Source organism: Chinchilla lanigera, unplaced genomic scaffold (genome assembly GCF_000276665.1).
Source record: "Chinchilla lanigera isolate Chin_1 unplaced genomic scaffold, ChiLan1.0 scaffold00036, whole genome shotgun sequence".
Taxonomy (NCBI): Eukaryota; Metazoa; Chordata; class Mammalia; order Rodentia; family Chinchillidae; genus Chinchilla; species Chinchilla lanigera.
The window spans coordinates 18132113-18149669 of record NW_004955437.1 but is presented as its reverse complement, the minus strand read 5'-3'; the positions used below and the strand labels follow the sequence as shown (position 1 = coordinate 18149669).

The 17557-nt window shown below is 48.3% G+C and overlaps 2 protein-coding genes and 2 long non-coding RNA genes across 6 annotated transcripts in view; 2 read left to right on the top strand and 2 right to left on the bottom strand.

Annotated features, from left to right (window-relative positions):
- Positions 1-16701, top strand: part of Sec24c (SEC24 homolog C, COPII coat complex component) — a 28199-nt gene extending 11498 nt beyond the window's left edge. For 2 of the 3 annotated variants that reach the window (XM_005389963.2, XM_005389964.2), the window contains 21 exons: positions 4764-4936; positions 5137-5508; positions 5747-5883; positions 7057-7125; positions 8400-8511; positions 8728-8855; positions 9948-10086; positions 10302-10417; positions 10585-10709; positions 10849-11040; positions 11603-11696; positions 11907-12023; positions 12366-12536; positions 13221-13317; positions 13414-13559; positions 13928-14066; positions 14209-14327; positions 14422-14601; positions 14825-15016; positions 15230-15319; positions 15467-16701. In XM_005389963.2, coding sequence (XP_005390020.1) covers positions 4764-4936; positions 5137-5508; positions 5747-5883; positions 7057-7125; positions 8400-8511; positions 8728-8855; positions 9948-10086; positions 10302-10417; positions 10585-10709; positions 10849-11040; positions 11603-11696; positions 11907-12023; positions 12366-12536; positions 13221-13317; positions 13414-13559; positions 13928-14066; positions 14209-14327; positions 14422-14601; positions 14825-15016; positions 15230-15319; positions 15467-15607 — 3049 coding nt within the window. In that variant the 3' untranslated portion in view covers positions 15608-16701. The remainder of the gene's footprint in view (positions 1-4763; positions 4937-5136; positions 5509-5746; positions 5884-7056; positions 7126-8399; positions 8512-8727; positions 8856-9947; positions 10087-10301; positions 10418-10584; positions 10710-10848; positions 11041-11602; positions 11697-11906; positions 12024-12365; positions 12537-13220; positions 13318-13413; positions 13560-13927; positions 14067-14208; positions 14328-14421; positions 14602-14824; positions 15017-15229; positions 15320-15466) is intronic. The other variant, XM_005389965.2, reaches the window with a different exon arrangement.
- LOC106149087 lies at positions 9396-9996 on the bottom strand. Its single transcript, XR_001235036.1, has 2 exons — positions 9904-9996; positions 9396-9772 (listed from the first exon to the last, which is right to left on the bottom strand). It is a non-coding gene; the product is annotated as an uncharacterized LOC106149087 (long non-coding RNA).
- LOC102013339 lies at positions 10093-11899 on the bottom strand. The gene is made up of 3 exons (XR_261891.2): positions 11712-11899; positions 11253-11287; positions 10093-10179 (listed from the first exon to the last, which is right to left on the bottom strand). It is a non-coding gene; the product is annotated as an uncharacterized LOC102013339 (long non-coding RNA).
- Positions 16702-16795: 94 nt separating the features above from the next.
- The window catches only part of Fut11 (fucosyltransferase 11 (alpha (1,3) fucosyltransferase)), a gene marked incomplete at its 3' end in the record, with an annotated part of 6710 nt that continues 5948 nt past the window's right edge, over positions 16796-17557 (top strand). Inside the window, 1 exon segment of the mRNA XM_005389967.2 lies at positions 16796-17557. This exon segment is cut by the window's right edge and continues 13 nt beyond it. Coding sequence (XP_005390024.2) covers positions 16865-17557 — 693 coding nt within the window.

Here is a 17557-nt window from a genome sequence, read left to right as displayed (position 1 = left end):
GCCTGTAATCCCAGAACTTGGGAGGATGAGGGAGGAGGATTGCTGCGAGTTTGAGGCCAGCCTGGGCTACAAAGGGAGTTCAAGGTCAGCCTGAACTGCATAGTGTGACCCTGTCTCAAAAACACACACACACACAAAAAAAGTATACACACATCAGGAAAAGAAAAACTTGTTTTTTTGTTTTTTTTTTGAGACAGGGTCTTGTTATGCAGTTCAGGCTGGCCTTGAACTTACTTTGTAACCCAGGCTGGCCTCGAACTCGCAACGATCCTGCTGCCTCAGCCTCCCGAGGGCTGGGATTACAAGTGTGCACCACCATACCTGGCTGAAAAACTTGTATAAATATTTTAATACTAACTTTATTGAGACATCATCAAATGAATACAAGTTACCTCTGGCCTATACAATCACAAGAGGTGCTCACAGTGGTGGCCATTAGCTTCTACCTTTATTAGTATGCTGAACTGCTGCTTGGCTAACCTTGGTCATTGAGATTGCTGCACTTGTATTTCCATTTCTTTAAGCACCAGCATTGTAGTGAGTTTTCTGTGATGTATGATGTCCTCTAGGATCTCCCATACAAGGGTAAGAATGTCTGCGGAAAAAACATCAATTTTTCTTTTCCTGAAATGTGTATACGTTTTTTTTGCAGACCCTATCTATGTTTATTTCATTCTAAGAATTTGAGGCCAGACTAGGCAACATAGCAAGACTTTGTCTCAAAAATGAATGAATGGATATTAATGGTGACATTATTTGTAATAACCAAAACTTAGGCTTTTCAGATGTGAGATACTGGCTTCAGTTCCCTGCACTGTAAGGCATGTTTAGTGAGTAGGGTAATATTTAGTGATGAAAGAGAAATGAACTATAGCTAAAGGTGCCATCATAGATAAACTTTCTAAGCATTGTTGAACAAAAGTCACAAAATCCAAAGAGATGTATGTTGTCATTCTGTTTAAAAAGTTTAAAAACTGGGCTGGGGATTTAGCCCAATGGTGTAGTGCCTGACTGGCAAGCCTGAGGTCCTGAGCTCAATTCCCGGTACCCTCCACCAAAAGTTGAAAAATTAGTCTGGGTGTGGTGATGCACGCCTCTAATCTTAGCGCTCTGTGAGGCCGAGGCAGGAGGATCACCAGCCTGATTAACTTAGTGACTTAGCAAGATCCACTCTCAAAATAAAAAACACAAAAAGGGCTGGAGCAGTAGCTCAGTGGGAAGGACCAGGGTCCAATACCCACTCCACACACACATGTGCAGCCACACACAAAGACAAGGCATGATTTTTAGGAAGTGAAGAAAGTGGTGACCCCTGGGAGAAGGGAGAGGGGGAGGAGTGGTGAGGGAGTCGTGTGCAGGGCCTCAGATGCATGTGTGTGGTATTTTTTGACTTGGTTTTTTTGTTTCATGAGTGGTTGTATTATAATTCATACATCATTTGTGCTCTTTCTTATGTTATATTTTACAGTTAAGCTTGAAATAAATGACAGGTCAGCCTGTTACTTAGGCTTTCATGTTTAGCTTCCAGCCTCCTCTGTCTCCCTCATTATTTTACTACGGGAATAGGCTAAATGAAGAACTTAGAGGTGTTTTTTAGTTCATAGGTAGGGTGGTGGTTCACCATCACTAGGGCCTGGGAGAGAATGGCACTGGCTAGTTGATAGTGTTACCTACACTAATGAGCTGTACCATGGAGTGAAATTGTTCCGCCAAGGACTTCTGGAATGTCCAGCATAGGGCTAACAGGACGACATGCAAGGCCCAGTGAGGAGCGTAAGCAGATAATGTTCCCTAGTTAAAGGAAATACTTGGTGAAGAAAATACTAGTTCACTAAGAATGAATGCCAAAGTGTTTAACTGAAGGACTAACAGAAGCTCACCAAATATAAAGTACCAGTTGTTTAGGAGAGATAAAATAAGGCAGAAAGCAGAAATCAGAATTTCAGTGAGAGAGACTGGGAAGAATTTGATATGGTCTGCAAGTCTTGGGAGGAGTGTGTTGTAAACACCTGTGGTAACATTATCATAAAACACCAGTTCAGTTGCCCATAGTTGGTATGCAGTGATAGAATTTTTTCTTTTTTTTCCCCGGTACCAGGAGTCGAACTCACGACCTTGCGCTTGCCAGGCAGGCGCTGTGCCGCTGAGCTAAATCCCCAGCCCCTGTTTTGGTCTTTTTGAGACAGAGTCTCGCTGTGCAGTTCAGGCTGGGCTTGAGCTCACTTTGTAACCCAGACTGGCCTCAGACTCCTAATGATCCTCCTGCCTCAGCCTCCTGAGTGCTGGGATTACAGGTGTGTGCCACCAAACTCAGCTGCAGAATTATTTTGTATGCACTTTTTTTGCGGGGGTGGGGGAGGTGGTACCAGGAGTTGAACTGAGGATCTTGCACTTGCCGAGCAGGTGCTTGTGCCACTGAGTTACATCCTCAGCCCAAAATATTTAGTGTGGTTTTGTTTTGGTTTGGTTTTCTTTTGGAATTGAACTCAGAACCTTGCACTTTCTAGGCAGGCACTGTACTGCTAAACTATATTCCTGGCCCTGTATTTGTTTTTATTTATTTTTATTTATTTATTTTTTGAGTACTGGGAATTGAACTTAGGACTCTGCTTGCCAGGTAGGCGCTGTGCCACTGAGCTATATTCCCAGCTCCTTGTATTTGCTTTTTTTTTAATGTTCTTTTTTTTTTGGTTTTTCTCCGGTACCGGGAACCAAACTCACGACCTTGCGCTTGCCAGGCAGGCGCTTTTGCCGCTGAGCTAAATCCCCAGCCCCTTAATTGTCTTTTTTTATTTTTTTTATTTTAAAAATTAAAAAACTGACGAAAACAACAATGAAGACAAAATCAAAGCAACACAAAAAAACCCAAAAATGATACATAACTTCAAGACAAAATGATAGAAATTTACAAAGGTTGTGATATTATATACTGTTATCTTCAACGAAGTTGCTCAGTCCATTAGACATAAGAATGTAAGATTGATCAAACAATCAAAGACAGTAACAAGTAAAAAAAAAATTTAAAAAAACACATTGGAAATAATGCTGAGCTTCACCATACCAAATGGTTGGAGTTCAACAATGGTTCTTATACTGCATACTGTTTACAGATCAGTCATTTTAATTACCAAATTCAAGCATGTAAAATTGGTTAAGAACAAAGAAAATTTTAAGCATTGACTGTTCCTCTCAGTAAACCACAGACATCAGCAATATACCTATTCCAGCCATCCTTATATATACATATAAATTTTGTTTCTCATCTTTAAAAAAAAACAACGAATACAACAAAAACAAATACATAAACAAAACAGCATAGAGAGCAGGAAAAATGATACAGAATTTCAAAGCATAGTGATCGGATATTAACAAATGGTTGTTATACTACACAATATCATCTTCAAAATGGTTGCACATATAACCAGATGCATGCAAGACTGACCAATTACACATTAGCTGTTGGTTTCAATAAACCAACAGATATTAGTAGTACAATTATCCTAGCTATCCTGTGTGTGTGTGTGTGTGTGTGTGTGTGTATATATATATATATATATATATATATATATATATTCATGCATACATTTTTTTTCCCTCTTTTTTCCTTTTTCCTGTATTTGCTTTTAAATGTGTTCTCTTATATCACACTAGTGCTCACCTTAGCTATACAGGTAACAAGGTGTTAGATAGATGCAGTTGGAAGGCTGCTTGGTTTATGTGGTACAATTAGCACCATCCTTCTAATTGGTACAGACTGCCAAATGCAGCTGACGTGCTCCTCTGACCTTACAGATCATTCTAACACACATCCTGGGATAAAGTAATAAATACTTTGCTTCAAAGTTGAACAACGGACTGCATTTGTTGGATCTCAGGTTTCCCCAGTGCTTGTTGTCTGCATGTTTATACCTTCCCTGCAAGCTCAGATTACATAAGTAAGGTGGTTCAGAGCTGGGTGTGGTGCATACCTGTAATCCCAGCATTCTGGGAGGTTAAGGCAAGAGGTTTGGTAGGTAGAGCCCAGTTTAGGCAATTTAGTAAGACCCTGTCTCAAAAAGTACAAAAAGGGTTAATGAGGTAGCTCAGTACAAAGGCTCTGGGTTCAATCCCAGGTACCATAAAACAAAACAAAAAGAATCCAAAAAACTGGGCTGGGGATATAGCTCAGCATAGCACCTGCTTGGCAGGTACAAGGTCCTGAGTTCGATTCCTGGTACCTGCCCTCCCCCCAAAAAAGAATACAAAAAACCAAAGTAAGCTGGGCATGGTGGCACATGCCTGTAATCCTAGCACTCAGGAGGCTGAGGCAGGAGGACTGTTTTGAGTTCGAGACCAGCCTGGGCTACATAGTGAGCTCAAGGCCAGCCTGAACTGCATAGCGAGACCCTGTCTCAAAAAGACAAAAAAAAAAGAAAAACAAAAAAAACAAAAAAAAACCCCCAAAATCAAGGTAGTTTGTCAATAAAGGATTGGGTAGAAGAGGAAATAATTTAATTAGTAATTAAATAGTATTTGACTTGAGGGTGCTTGCCATATGTTTGTGGAATGCATCTAGTAGAAAATAAGATTTGCCACAAATAATTAAAGTGTAGATCATCAAAAGTGTAATCGACCCACAAATATATGAATCTGAAACCATAAAAGAGCTCAGGATGAGGTAAGGTGCCGAACAGCAACATACCTTCCAGCCGGATGTGACCTCACTGATATCTTCACAGGGTAGCCCAGCCCACCAGGCACCTCTGCTTTCCTTCTCTTTATAGGCTCCCTGGGTCTCAGCCATTTGGATCCCCATTGGCCCCTGCGGTCAGCCAGCCAGCTGTGCTTCAGCCCTATGGCCCTCCCCCGACAAGTGCACAGGTGACCGCGCAGCTGGCCGGAATGCAGATCAGTGGTGCTATGGCCCCAGCCCCTCCCCCGTCAGGGCTGGGCTATGGTAAGTAGTGATGACCACAGGAATATTACTGTGCCCTTCTTTGCAGAGGCCTGAGGCTCTGGGGGTACAACAGAATCCCTTTTATTTCCTGTGCCTCTAAGCCCCAGAAGATGGGGCAGGCATACTTGCCCCCCTTTTGTGGGGAGGGATTTGCTGAAGGAAGGAGAATGACATCTGACTCTACCTTTTCTGTTCCTCAGGACCACCAACATCGCTGGCCTCAGCCTCAGGAAGTTTCCCTAACTCTGGTCCATATGGCTCCTATCCTCAGGGCCAGGCTCCTCCTGTTAGCCAGGCCCAAGGTCATCCTGGGGTTCACCCTTCCCAGCGCTCTGCGCCCCCACTGGCCTCCAGCTTCATACCCCCAACTTCAGGGGGTCCTCGGATGCCTTCGATGACTGGTTCACTCCCACCTGGACAGGGTTTTGGGGCTCCCCCCATGAGCCAGCCCAACCATGTGTCCTCACCTCCTCCTCAAGCTCTGCCCCCAGGCACCCAGATGACTGGGCCCCAAGGACCACCACCACCTATGCACTCCCTCCCGCAGCCGGGCTACCAGCTGCAACAAAATGGTGAGTTTTTCCCAAGGTCTAGATGGATAGCTTGAGGGCATCATTCCTTGGTTGTAAGGTTGACAAGACATTCTTTTTTTCACATAGTTCAGATAGCGGTCTCTGTGAAGGACTGATTTCACAAGGCACCAATGTTCCTCATAATTCTGTTTGTAGGATTCTAGACATTTCCCTAGGCCAGAAAACAATCCCTAGGCAGGGGATTTGGAATTCATCAACTTGTGCCCTTTTCTCTCAGGTTCCTTTGGACCAGGCCGGGGCCCTCAGCCCAATTATGGAAGCCCCTACCCTGGAGCACCCACCTTTGGCAGTCAGCCGGCGCCTCCTCAGCCACTGCCTCCTAAGCGCCTGGACCCCGATGCCATCCCCAGCCCTGTAAGTAGATGCTTATGTGGTCCTGGGAAAGGGGTTCGTGTCTACTAGGTAAGCTGGTAGACCTAGATGAGATGTTTGCCTGGCATGTTCTGATAATTTTTCGTATTCATTCATCTTGTAGCCTAAAATCTAGAATTTTTAAGTCTTCAATTTTCAGTTCCAGAATTCTTTTTTTTCTTAGGCAGTTTCTTCCCACAGCAGCACAGAGAAGGAAGGGAAACCAAGAGAGATCAGCAGTGTTAGTAGAGCTCTGGGTGGAGGCTGTGTTCTGTTGCTATTGGGTATCACGGCATGATCATCTGTGCCCTTCAGTGGAGTCATGGCTGGGTCATGTCCTCTTGGACCTAGTAGTTTCACATTCTTTGGTGTTAGGTGTCAGGGAAGGGCAGCTTCACTGGTCTTCCTCTGCTCCTACTTGGATAGTTCTAGAGAGGGAAGTGCCCAGTGCTTTTGGTTGGTAGCCTCTGCAGTGTGAATAGGAAGAGTGAACCACAGAGTATAAGGGTGAGTGTGTGTGTGTGTGCGCGCGCGCGCGTGTAAGGGTCCATGGGCACAGGGAAGCTCCTCCGAGGAAGAGGGTGAACCTCACTAGCCTCAGGTCCTCCGTAGCAGACTTGGGATAGAGGTTGGGACTGTACTATAGTCCTGTGCAGGGGCCACTTTATAGTCCTGTCTATAACATTGCTGTGTCAGTTACCCACCGTGCTTAGCCATTGCCATATTTCATTCTGTTCTCTTCCTCTGGGGACCCACCAAGGTGAGGGAGCCTTTTGGCTAAGGGGGACCCGTAATGATGGAGCAGCCCCTCTTTTCTTTCCACTTCTTTATACTGGGGCGAGTGGTTGGATGTGAGAGAGGCTTCTTCCCACATAAGAAGAGATTTTAGATGGGAGGTTTGGCCTTTGGAGGGAACGTTCCTCTTCTTAAGGTTTCTCCCATTCAGCATCTCCTATAAAGCCCTGCTTGCCTCCTGTTTGCTCCCTCTCCTCATCTTGTTACATCATATTCTGAGCAACTGAGGTTTGGAATTTCAGATGTAAAGAGGGCCTGATTTCAGCAGTCTGAGCTGGGCTCCAGCCGTTCATATCTAACTGATCAGGGTTGAGAGAAGTAACATCTGCCTCTTGTTCTTTTGTCTCCCCTCTGCTGCCTTTAAAATTAAAACACTAAAAGCAACTCAATGAGCTGCCTCCTCAGCAGAAAACCAGGCACAGAATAGACCCTGATGCCATTCCTAGTCCAGTAAGTGCAGGGGGCGGGTGTGTGTGCGCGTGTCACCCCTGTGTTAGTGCCGTCCATGCATGCCTCTGACCTCATCTCCGCCTCATCCACCATGTCCATCCCTCTCCATTCTCTCCCTTAGCCCTCTAGATCTCACTTTTCCAAGCTGAAGGATATGCATGCTTCAAGTCACCATGGAATGAAGAGGTAGCAAGCTGTTAGCAGTGCCTTGAGTATGGGATGGCAGAGGGGCAGGCTCTCAGGGCGTGGCCAGATGGCATGTTCAGTTTCAGTTTTAGTCCTGCCGCCTCCTCCAGGAACCTGTCTGTTACATGTGGTGGAACAGGACAAAGTCGAGGAGTAGATCTTTTTCCTTTGGGTTTGGTTTGTCTGCAGTCTGTTGTAGAGAAACATTTGTGTAGGTGGCTACTAATGTACAGGTTCCTGCTATCCCAAACTGGCATTTCTTACAGAGGAGGGGATTGCTGGTTTGGGGAAGAATGGGCCACTTTCTCATCAGGAGAGTCTTTGATATCTTCCTAAGCTTCAACCCTTTTTGCTGCTGGTTAGTTATTTGGCCTTCACTGTTTTTGTTTTATCAAACTCATCTTGAAGTAACTGACCAAAAGTCACCAGCCTGCACAAAGGTTTGATCACCAGCTTTGCATATCCTTTTTTTTTTCTCTAATTTTCACTGTGTCTGTCAAATGTGGGGCTGAGGATTGGGCTATGAGAATGGATACTTAACTTCTGTATATGCACACTGTATATGCTTGCCTCAAAGGAAGGTAGCATCTGCTTCCTCACCTTACCTGATCATTTCTGGCTGTTTAATTCTCTCTTTGCCCTGTCCCTTTTTAATTTCATTGCGTATAGAGTCATTCCAGGTAGAATCATTTTTATGTGGTTACCGTTGTCTGTTTTCCTGCTCTGACTCAGTGTGTCTTCGGAGGAGGAGGTGGGAAGGTTCCATGGGGAGAGATGTGGACTCTACATGTGTCTAACGGTCTGGATCAGAGCTGGAGCTTTCCTGGAGTGGGAGGAATGAGGTGGTGCTCATCTTTGGCTGGGGATTAGGGAACAGTTCATCAGGAAGCCATTCTCAGTGTGGCCTGTCCAGCACCCTGCTGCTGGCTGGAGTGTGGCAGGAGAGCAGGTCTGACGCATGAGGTGTTCTTTGGCAAATTGTAAAGTTTCTGTGCTGCTGCAGCTCTAGTCTTCCTTTTTCCTGGTACTGTGGGACCTGTCACATCCTTGTCTTCTATCATCTCATTCATTTGACTTTTTCCCTGCAGATTCAGGTCATTGAAGATGACAGGAACACCCGGGGTTCAGAGCCATTTGTTACTGGTGTACGGGGCCAGGTGCCACCCTTAGTCACCACTAACTTCCTGGTGAAAGACCAAGGTGAGAAGGGCACACATCCTCCCTACGGGGCCTTTACTCCAGGTTTTTAGCTTTTGTGTAGAGCTTTTCGCAGTCTTTAACCAGAGACCAGTCATTATTTGGGGAAAGGTACCATCAACTCAAGTACTTGTGAAGGTGATGGGATAAATCTCTGATGAAGGACTGCTATCTGCAGGAATCTGTGATCTGACCCAGGACTTCTACCTCTTTCTTCAGGGAATGCAAGTCCCCGATACATCCGATGCACATCCTATAATATCCCTTGCACATCTGACATGGCTAAGCAGGCTCAGGTGCCCCTGGCAGCTGTCATCAAGCCCCTGGCAAGGCTGCCCCCAGAGGAGGTAAGTCAGAGAAGGGGCTAGAATATAATGAAAAGGGGTGGAGTGGGAATCAGGGCTTTTCCTACATGTATGATCCTGGTTGGCATGATGGAAGGCGTCTTGATTGGACAGGACAGGATAGTGTCTTCAGTAGCTTTCCTTTCCGCGGTGCATGGTTGGAAGAATAGTAGGGATGACAGCAAAAGCCCAAGAAATTGCAGTGTGGAAGCAGGGTTCGTAGGAGGAGCTGGTGAAGACAGCTGGATGTAGGAACTTCTCATTGCATAATCATCTCCACAAAATACGCTTTCTGTTTTTTTCTTTATATGCTGTCCTGTCACCCCAGTTGGTTAGGGATGTTAGGACAGCATGTAAGAGGAAAAGTATCTTAGGATCCAATACTATATCCCTCACCTGGTTTGGGCCCTGATCTGTCACTCCAGTCCCTGAAACCGATGTGGAAAAAAGAAGAAGGTAGCTTTTTTCAGGCCTTGACAGCTTACCCTCATATTTATGCCTCACTGATCTAAATTAAAATAAGAGTTCTCTGGACCTGGAAGCTCAAGGCGCTGTTTATTTTTTTATTTTTATTTTTTCAAGGCGCTGTTTATATTCTGCTTCTTTCCATCTCCCTCTGTGTATTTTTCTTCTTTCTTTCCGGTTCCCAGTGGGGATGCTTGGGTGCTGTTCTCATATCTATAGGGTGGCATCTACCTGGATCATTAATTGGGTGACACAGAATTCTACTCTGGGTGAGGGGGAAAAGTGTCAAGGAAGGAAGCAGGGGTCAAAATTCTTAGGGCAGGAGTGGAAGGGACTAAAATTAAGGCCAGAAACAAGAATTCTGGATAATCTGTGGCTTCCCCCTTGTACACCCATGACAGCCCCTGGCTTGCTATGGCCACTGTCACAGCCCTTCTTCCAAGAAGAAATGCAGTCTGGAATGAGAGTAAAAAGAAGGAATGAATGGTGGAATGTAGACACCTTCATTTTTCTGTGATCACTACCCTCATCCTATGTGCTTATCCTTTCCACATGCACTTTTTCCCTCCAGGTAGTTCCTTCTCACCTTTTACCATATGTCTCAACCACTGTCTCCCCTTTGCTCCTTAGGCTTCACCGTATGTCGTGGACCACGGGGAATCTGGCCCCTTGCGCTGCAATCGCTGCAAAGCATACATGTGCCCTTTCATGCAGTTCATCGAGGGAGGGAGGCGTTTTCAGTGCTGCTTTTGCAGTTGTATCAATGACGGTATGGCTCTGGAGGCTGGGATTTTGGGATAATGTCCTGGTGACATCTTGATTGTTCTCCTTTTTAGTTAGATGAGGGTCCATTTTTCAGGAGCTAGAAACAGGGCACATATGAGAATGTGGACCAGTGGAGTGATGTGGGGCAGCTCAGCTAGGGCCAGTTGTACTAAGATTGAGCATGGACTCTGTAAATAACGTTCTTCATACTCCTGACAGTTCCCCCCCAGTATTTCCAACATCTGGATCACACCGGCAGACGTGTGGATGCTTATGACCGTCCTGAGCTATCCCTGGGCTCTTATGAATTCTTGGCCACTGTAGATTACTGCAAGGTGAGGGAAGGTAGAGGGGGTGGAGCTGTGGGTAGAGGATAATGGAACAGCTAAGGATTGCTGTTGTCATTTCTCTCACCCTTTCCAGTATCAAAGAGGGTCCCTTTGATACTGGCTACTTTCTGGTCAACGGGCCCCTTTCTTCCCAACATTTCCTTCTTCTGCAGAACAATAAATTCCCCAGCCCTCCTGCCTTCATCTTCATGATTGACGTCTCATACAATGCCATCAGAACTGGTCTCGTTAGGCTCCTCTGTGAGGAGCTTAAGTCATTGTTAGACTACCTACCTAGGTGAGAGCTGTGGAGCTGAGGTGCTTCCTTTGGCTAATAGTGGGGTGTCTGGGTTGACGGGGCAGGCAAAGCTCAATGTCATGAAGTTGTGATTGGTGGAGAAAGTGGCAAATCCAAGTAATTATGTCATCCTTTACAGGGAAGGTGGGGCAGAAGAATCAGCAATCCACGTTGGCTTTGTCACCTACAATAAGGTGCTTCACTTTTACAATGTGAAGAGCTCACTGGCCCAGCCTCAGATGATGGTTGTATCTGATGTGGCTGACATGTTTGTGCCACTGCTGGATGGCTTCCTGGTCAATGTCAATGAGTCTCGGGCAGTCATCACCAGGTAAGAGCCAGACTGTGGGGGTGGAGGGGAGTGGAGAGGGTACACAGAAGGGCAGGGAGCCAGGCAAGGTAGTACATTCCTGTATTCTCAGGTATTTGGGAGACTGGGGCAGGAGGATTGCAAGTTAATAAGTCCAGCCTACATAATTTAGTGAGACTTTCTCAAAATAGAAAAAAAGGGTTAGGGATGTAGCTCAGTAGTGGAACACTTACCTAGCATAGTGGAGATCCTGGGTTAATCCCTAGCACTGCAAAAAACCAGAAGCAAAATGAAACAAAAAAGTGACCAGGAGAGGCAGAGGCAGGAGGATCACTGCGAGTTCAAGGCCAACCTCAGCTACATATTTCAAGGCCAGCCATAACTTCATAGTGGGACCCTATCTCTAAATTAGAGAAAAAAAAAAAAGAGAGCCAGGTAGTTGAACAGAGGAGTCTGTCTTGAGGCAGGGGCTTTAGCTCAGGTGTTTTCACAGTCTGGGGGCCAGGTGACTTAGGGGAATTGAGAATGAGGCATAGGAAGCTGGGTAGAAATTCTGATAGTCTCTTGTCACCTATCTCTTCAGCCTGCTGGATCAGATTCCAGAAATATTTGCAGACACAAGGGAAACAGAGACAGTATTTGCACCAGTTATCCAGGCTGGGATGGAGGCCCTGAAGGTAAGGCTAGAATACCTGACAACTTCCTGTGTTTCGATTTCCTCTGACTCTCTTCGGCCCCCTGGAATACTCCATCTGTTTTCTTCAGTCCTTGGTGGCTGTCTAAGTCAGCTTGTATAACACTTGGTACTTAAGTGATGCGGGAAGTGACGAATGAATAATGGGTGAACAAAGGAAAGAATGAACGAGTAGTGCTGTCTTCTTTCCTAGGCTGCCGAGTGTGCAGGGAAGCTGTTTCTGTTCCACACGTCCTTGCCCATTGCAGAGGCCCCAGGGAAGCTGAAGAACAGAGATGACAGGAAGCTGATCAACACAGACAAAGAGAAGGTGTGGGGCTGGAAGGTGGTGGAGGACTTCTACATTACAGAGGCGGCTGGGGGCACTTTCCGGTGTCCACTCGGAACTTTTTCAAGGGACTGTGTTCTACCCTACCTTGTGTCACATCCGTGACTGCCAGCCTGCTCCTCACCATCTACCCCATTTCAGCCCAAAGCCCTTGGTGGACTTTTTTTTTTTTTAAAGAGCAATTTTTACTACTATTATGAACTCCTAGCTTAGTAGATCTGAAGTCTTAGAAGTATTTGAGTACCCCATATTACATTATCACACACATAGTTTTGAAAGAGCACAGAGCTGAGATATTCAAGTATTTCTTCTGCTCCTCCCCAGACTCTGTTCCAGCCTCAGACGGGTGTGTATCAGACTCTGGCCAAAGAGTGTGTGGCCCAAGGCTGCTGCGTAGACCTCTTCCTCTTCCCTAACCAGTATGTGGATGTGGCCACACTCTCAGTTGTGCCCCAACTCACTGGTGGCTCTGTCTACAAATATGCTTGCTTTCAGGTACAATGTGGGATTTTGGGTGGCAGGGCTGGGAGGGTCTTGCTTACATGTGCAGTGGCTGTTTAGCCACTGACGCATGATTAAGAATTGTGTTGCTAGTGCATAGTGACTCATGCCCTTAATCCAAGCTACGTGGGAGGCTAAGTCAGAAGGATCACAGATTTGAGGCCAGTCTGGGCAATTCAGTGAGAGCCGGTCTCAAAATTTAAAAAGGACTAGAAGTGTAGCTCAGTGAGAGTGCTTGCCTAGCATGCGCCCAGACCATGGTATCTATCTCCACAACCACAATTAAAAAAAAAAAGAATTGTGCTGGAGGAGTGCAAACTGAACCGTGAGAATGTGGCAGTTGAAAGACTGGGTCTTGGAATCAGTCTTGGCCCCACCATTTGCTGGCTTTGTGACCTAGATTAAATTACTCAATCATTTCTTCCTTTGTCCTTTCATCTGTAAAGTGGGGTTTTAATACTTAATAAGATTTATGTATGGAATTAAATAATTATATGTAAAGTGTTCTGTGTGGCACCTGATGACACCGGATGCTTAAAAGCTGTCACTGTCATCACTATCACCATTCACTCTTCCTGTCATTATGATTAAGAGGCTTGTGGAGCGAAGGGGCAGGGAGACTGACTGCAGAGTGAGCTCTGTGCTCAGTGGTGTGACTCTGGGCCTGGGGGACTGCAGGTGGAGAACGACCAGGAACGGTTCCTGAGTGACCTTCGTCGTGATGTGCAGAAGGTTGTTGGCTTTGATGCTGTGATGAGGGTCCGCACGAGCACCGGTAAGTCTGGTTAAAGAGCAGGTGGCAGACAAACCTGGAGGAAGGCGCATGGCACCTGTCATGCCTCTAGCCCTGACCCTGTCCCTGTGGCCTCAGGTATCCGTGCCGTAGATTTTTTTGGCGCTTTCTACATGAGTAACACAACAGATGTGGAGCTGGCTGGGCTGGATGCGAACAAGACGGTGACTGTGGAGTTCAAGCATGATGATCGGCTTAATGAAGAGAGTGGAGCCCTCCTGCAGGTGGCAGGCGGGAGGAGGCAGGGGGTTGGCCAGGAAGTGCTAGGAAGAGGATGAGCGGGGAGAGAGGACTGGAAGAAGTGCTGGGGGAGGACTGGCTCATGCCTTTCTTCCAGTTTAACAGTATAGCAAGCTGGGCATGGTGGTGCACGCCTGTAATCCCAGCACTTGGGAGGCTGAGGCAGGAGGATTGTTGTGAGTTCAAGACCAGCCTAGGCTACATAAGTGAGCTCAAGGCCAGCCTGAACTGCACAGTGAAACCCTGTCTCAAAAAGACAAAAAAAAAAAAAAATCAGTATAGCAAAGGGGCAGCTGCTTCTCAGGATTTTTGTGAGGGAGGGGTGTGAGCTCCCCCTTTCTCCCTCCCCTAGTGTGCCCTGCTTTATACCAGCTGTGCAGGGCAGCGTCGGCTCCGCATCCACAACCTGGCCCTGAACTGCTGCACCCAGCTGGCTGATCTGTATCGGAACTGTGAGACTGACACACTCATCAACTACATGGCCAAGTTTGGTGAGTGGAGGCGGGCCAGGGTGGGTTTGGAGCTGAGAGATGGTCCAAACTGGTCAGCGATTCAGCATTCCCGGGTAGGTGTGATGCTGGGAACACACGTGATGGGTGGCTGATAGTGGTGCTACCTCCCTTCCCCATCCAGCATACCGAGGTGTCCTGAACAGCCCCGTGAAGACTGTGCGTGACACTCTCATCACACAGTGTGCCCAGATCCTGGCGTGTTACAGAAAGAACTGTGCCAGCCCCTCTTCTGCAGGACAGGTATGGCAAGCAGTTAGTGGAGGGGTGTCGGGGGACAGAGTTTTTGCATATGGGAGAGATTTCTCATGGTCACTGACATTGATAAAACCCCCAGCTGATCCTTCCTGAGTGCATGAAGCTCCTTCCAGTTTACCTGAACTGTGTGCTGAAGAGTGATGTCCTGCAGCCTGGAGCTGAAGTCACTACTGATGACCGTGCCTATGTTCGACAGCTGGTTACCTCCATGGATGTGGCCGAGACCAATGTCTTCTTCTACCCTCGGCTTCTACCACTGGTGCGACTGAGGGTTGGAATATGAGACACTGCTTTGAGAAAAAAACTTCTAGGAGGAGAAGGGAGGCAGTTAATCCTATATGTGAATTTGTTTCATTTCACACAGTTGCTGAGACCCCTGAACTGGTATCTGGGAACTTACTAAGTTCTATGTATGTGCATGTGGAAGGGAGCAGGTGTGTCTATGGTTCTTGGTGACCTTTTGCCTCTCTGCGTTTGTCTAGACAAAGTCTCCCATTGAGAGTACCACTGAACCACCAGCAGTTCGAGCATCTGAAGAACGTCTAAGCAACGGCGATATATATTTACTGGAGAATGGGCTCAACCTCTTCCTGTGGGTGGGAGCAAGTGTTCAACAAGGTGTCGTCCAGAGCCTTTTCAATGTTGCCTCCTTCAGTCAGATCGCCAGTGGCTTGGTGAGGGCTGGAGTCAAGGATGTGGAAGTAGTTTGTGATGTGAGCGGGAACTGGTCCCCTTATGTATCAGGCAGTACAGTACAGTACTGTGGGGAGGGAGAGGGGAGGGTGCTATCCTTCTTCCAGGCTTGTTTCTGGTAATGCATAACTCTGTGCTGCCCCTTCTGGGCTGAACTTGGAGTACTTTAAGGATGAATTAATTTTATGTTCCAGAGTGTCCTGCCAGTTCTGGATAATCCACTGTCCAAGAAGGTTCGAGGTCTCATTGATAGCTTAAGGGCACAGAGATCACGGTATATGAAGGTAACACTGATCTGAACCCTAAATTTCTCACCTTTCAAATTCTCACCTAGGAGGTGGGTGGGGAATGAGCTCATGAACACGCCATGGGATTCTGGGTGTGCTTAATTTCCTTTGGCCCTGCCTTACCACCCCACCTTCTGGCCATAGCTTACCGTGGTGAAACAGGAAGACAAGCTGGAGGTGCTGTTCAAGAACTTCCTAGTGGAAGACAAGAGCCTGAGTGGGGGAGAATCCTACGTGGACTTTCTCTGTCATATGCACAAGGAGATTCGGCAGTTACTGAGCTAAAGCACGTGGGTAAATGGCACAGGGTCCCAAGCCAGCTTCCAGGAAGCACCCCAGGATGGCAGAGAAATTGGGACAGTTCCATATCTTATAAGTCATTGTAAGCTGACCTCAGTCTCTTTTGGGGGAGGGGGAGATATAAGGAGACACCTTCTTTCTGGGCTCAAGTATCCTACCACTCTGTCATGTCCTGCTGATGGAAGGTGCCCTGTCCCTCACTCTACTCTCCTTTTCCTGCTAATCCTGTCCTAATGAATGTAGTTTCTCAGTTCACTGTATGATTTGGTGTTGGGGGTTTGGAGGCACCCAGACCCTGGCAATGTGTCCTTTTGGACCAGCCTCCAAGAAGAGAAGCAGGTAGAGGCAAGTAGTAGGGATCCCACGGTTACTGCCGAGGGTGGCTAATTCAGCTCAGTGTCGACAACTTCCTATATTAGGGATAAAACGTCCAGGTGCACAAGAGCTGCTATACAGACCATAGGTGGTAGACAGAAAAGTGGTCAGTCCTTCTAGGCCAGAGGTCAGCAGCGAAGTTAGTTCCTGAGGGTGGTTAATTAGCTTTCTCTCTCTGCTCCCACTGCGTGTGCTATCCCTTGCAATGATTGCTGATCACTTCGTGGATAGAGGCATGTTCTCAGAGACGTGAATGAGCCTGGGAACTAAGTTGCAAAGTGTATTAACACACCTGGGAGAGGTCCCCGCCTCCTTTCCAGCTGGAGAGGCCCCGACACTGGATGGTTTTGTAGGGAGCCTGATCATCGACTTGCAATACCTCACAGAGCCAGCCCACCTCCACACAGCTCCCCCTGGAAACACCGCTTCTCCAAGCCGGGGGTTGCTGGGGAGAGGCAGAGGCAGAGGCAGCTGGAGCCCTGTTCTCTCCCTCCGGGACACACTTGGGCTTTGGTATGGACTGAATGGCTGACAGTTACTGACCAACCCAACTGCCTGGGGCAGGACAAGGGCTAGGATGGACGGCGGCCAGGCTTGCCTGCTCCCAGCCTGGGATGCCCCTGCTCTGGACCTCTCATTTCTCTTCATTGGTTTATTTTTCAATGCATCTTTAATTTGTAAAGAAATAAAATAAGTTGTAACCAGAAGCTTCGTCTTACTCCGGACGGTCTCTGATCGGCCTTGCCCTCCGGTGCAGCTGAGCTGCGCATGCGCCGCCTGTCCCCGTGGCGTAGGGCCCTGTCCCTCTCGGCTCACCACTAGGCGGGGTCTGGTGCCGTCCAAGGGGCGCCGGCTGCGGGAGTGGACATGGCCGCGGGCCACGTCGGGGCCGTGCTGGCCGCCCTGGGGGTGCTCACTGTGTGTGAGGCCGGCGGCCCTGGGCCCGCGGCGGAGGACGAAGCCGGCGGGGAGGCGGCGTGGGCGGAGCCGTGGGACGGCACGGTGTTCCGGCCGCCCTCGGCGCTGGGCGCGGTGGGGGTGTCGCGCAGGCCCGGGACCCCGCAGCCGGGGCAGGAGGAGGCTGTGGACTTGCCGGTGCTCCTGTGGTGGAGCCCAGGGCTGTTTCCCCACTTCCCCGGCGACTCGGAGCGCATCGAGTGCGCGCGCGGCGCGTGCGTGGCGTCCCGGGACCGACGGGTGCGGGCGGACTCGCGGACGCGGGCGCTGCTCTTCTACGGTACCGACTTCCGCGCGTCGGAGGCGCCGCTCCCGCGCTTGGCGCACCAGAGCTGGGCGCTGCTGCACGAGGAGTCGCCCCTCAATAACTTCCTGCTGAGCCACGGTCCGGGCATTCGCCTCTTCAATCTCACCGCCACCTTCAGCCGCCACTCGGACTACCCGCTGCCGCTGCAGTGGTTGCCCGGGGCAGCCTACCTGCGCCGCCCGGCAACCCCGCTCCAGGAGCGCGCGGAGTGGCGCCGCTTGGGCTACGCGCCCGTGCTCTACCTGCAGTCCCACTGCGACGTGCCCGCCGACCGCGACCGCTACGTGCGCGAGCTC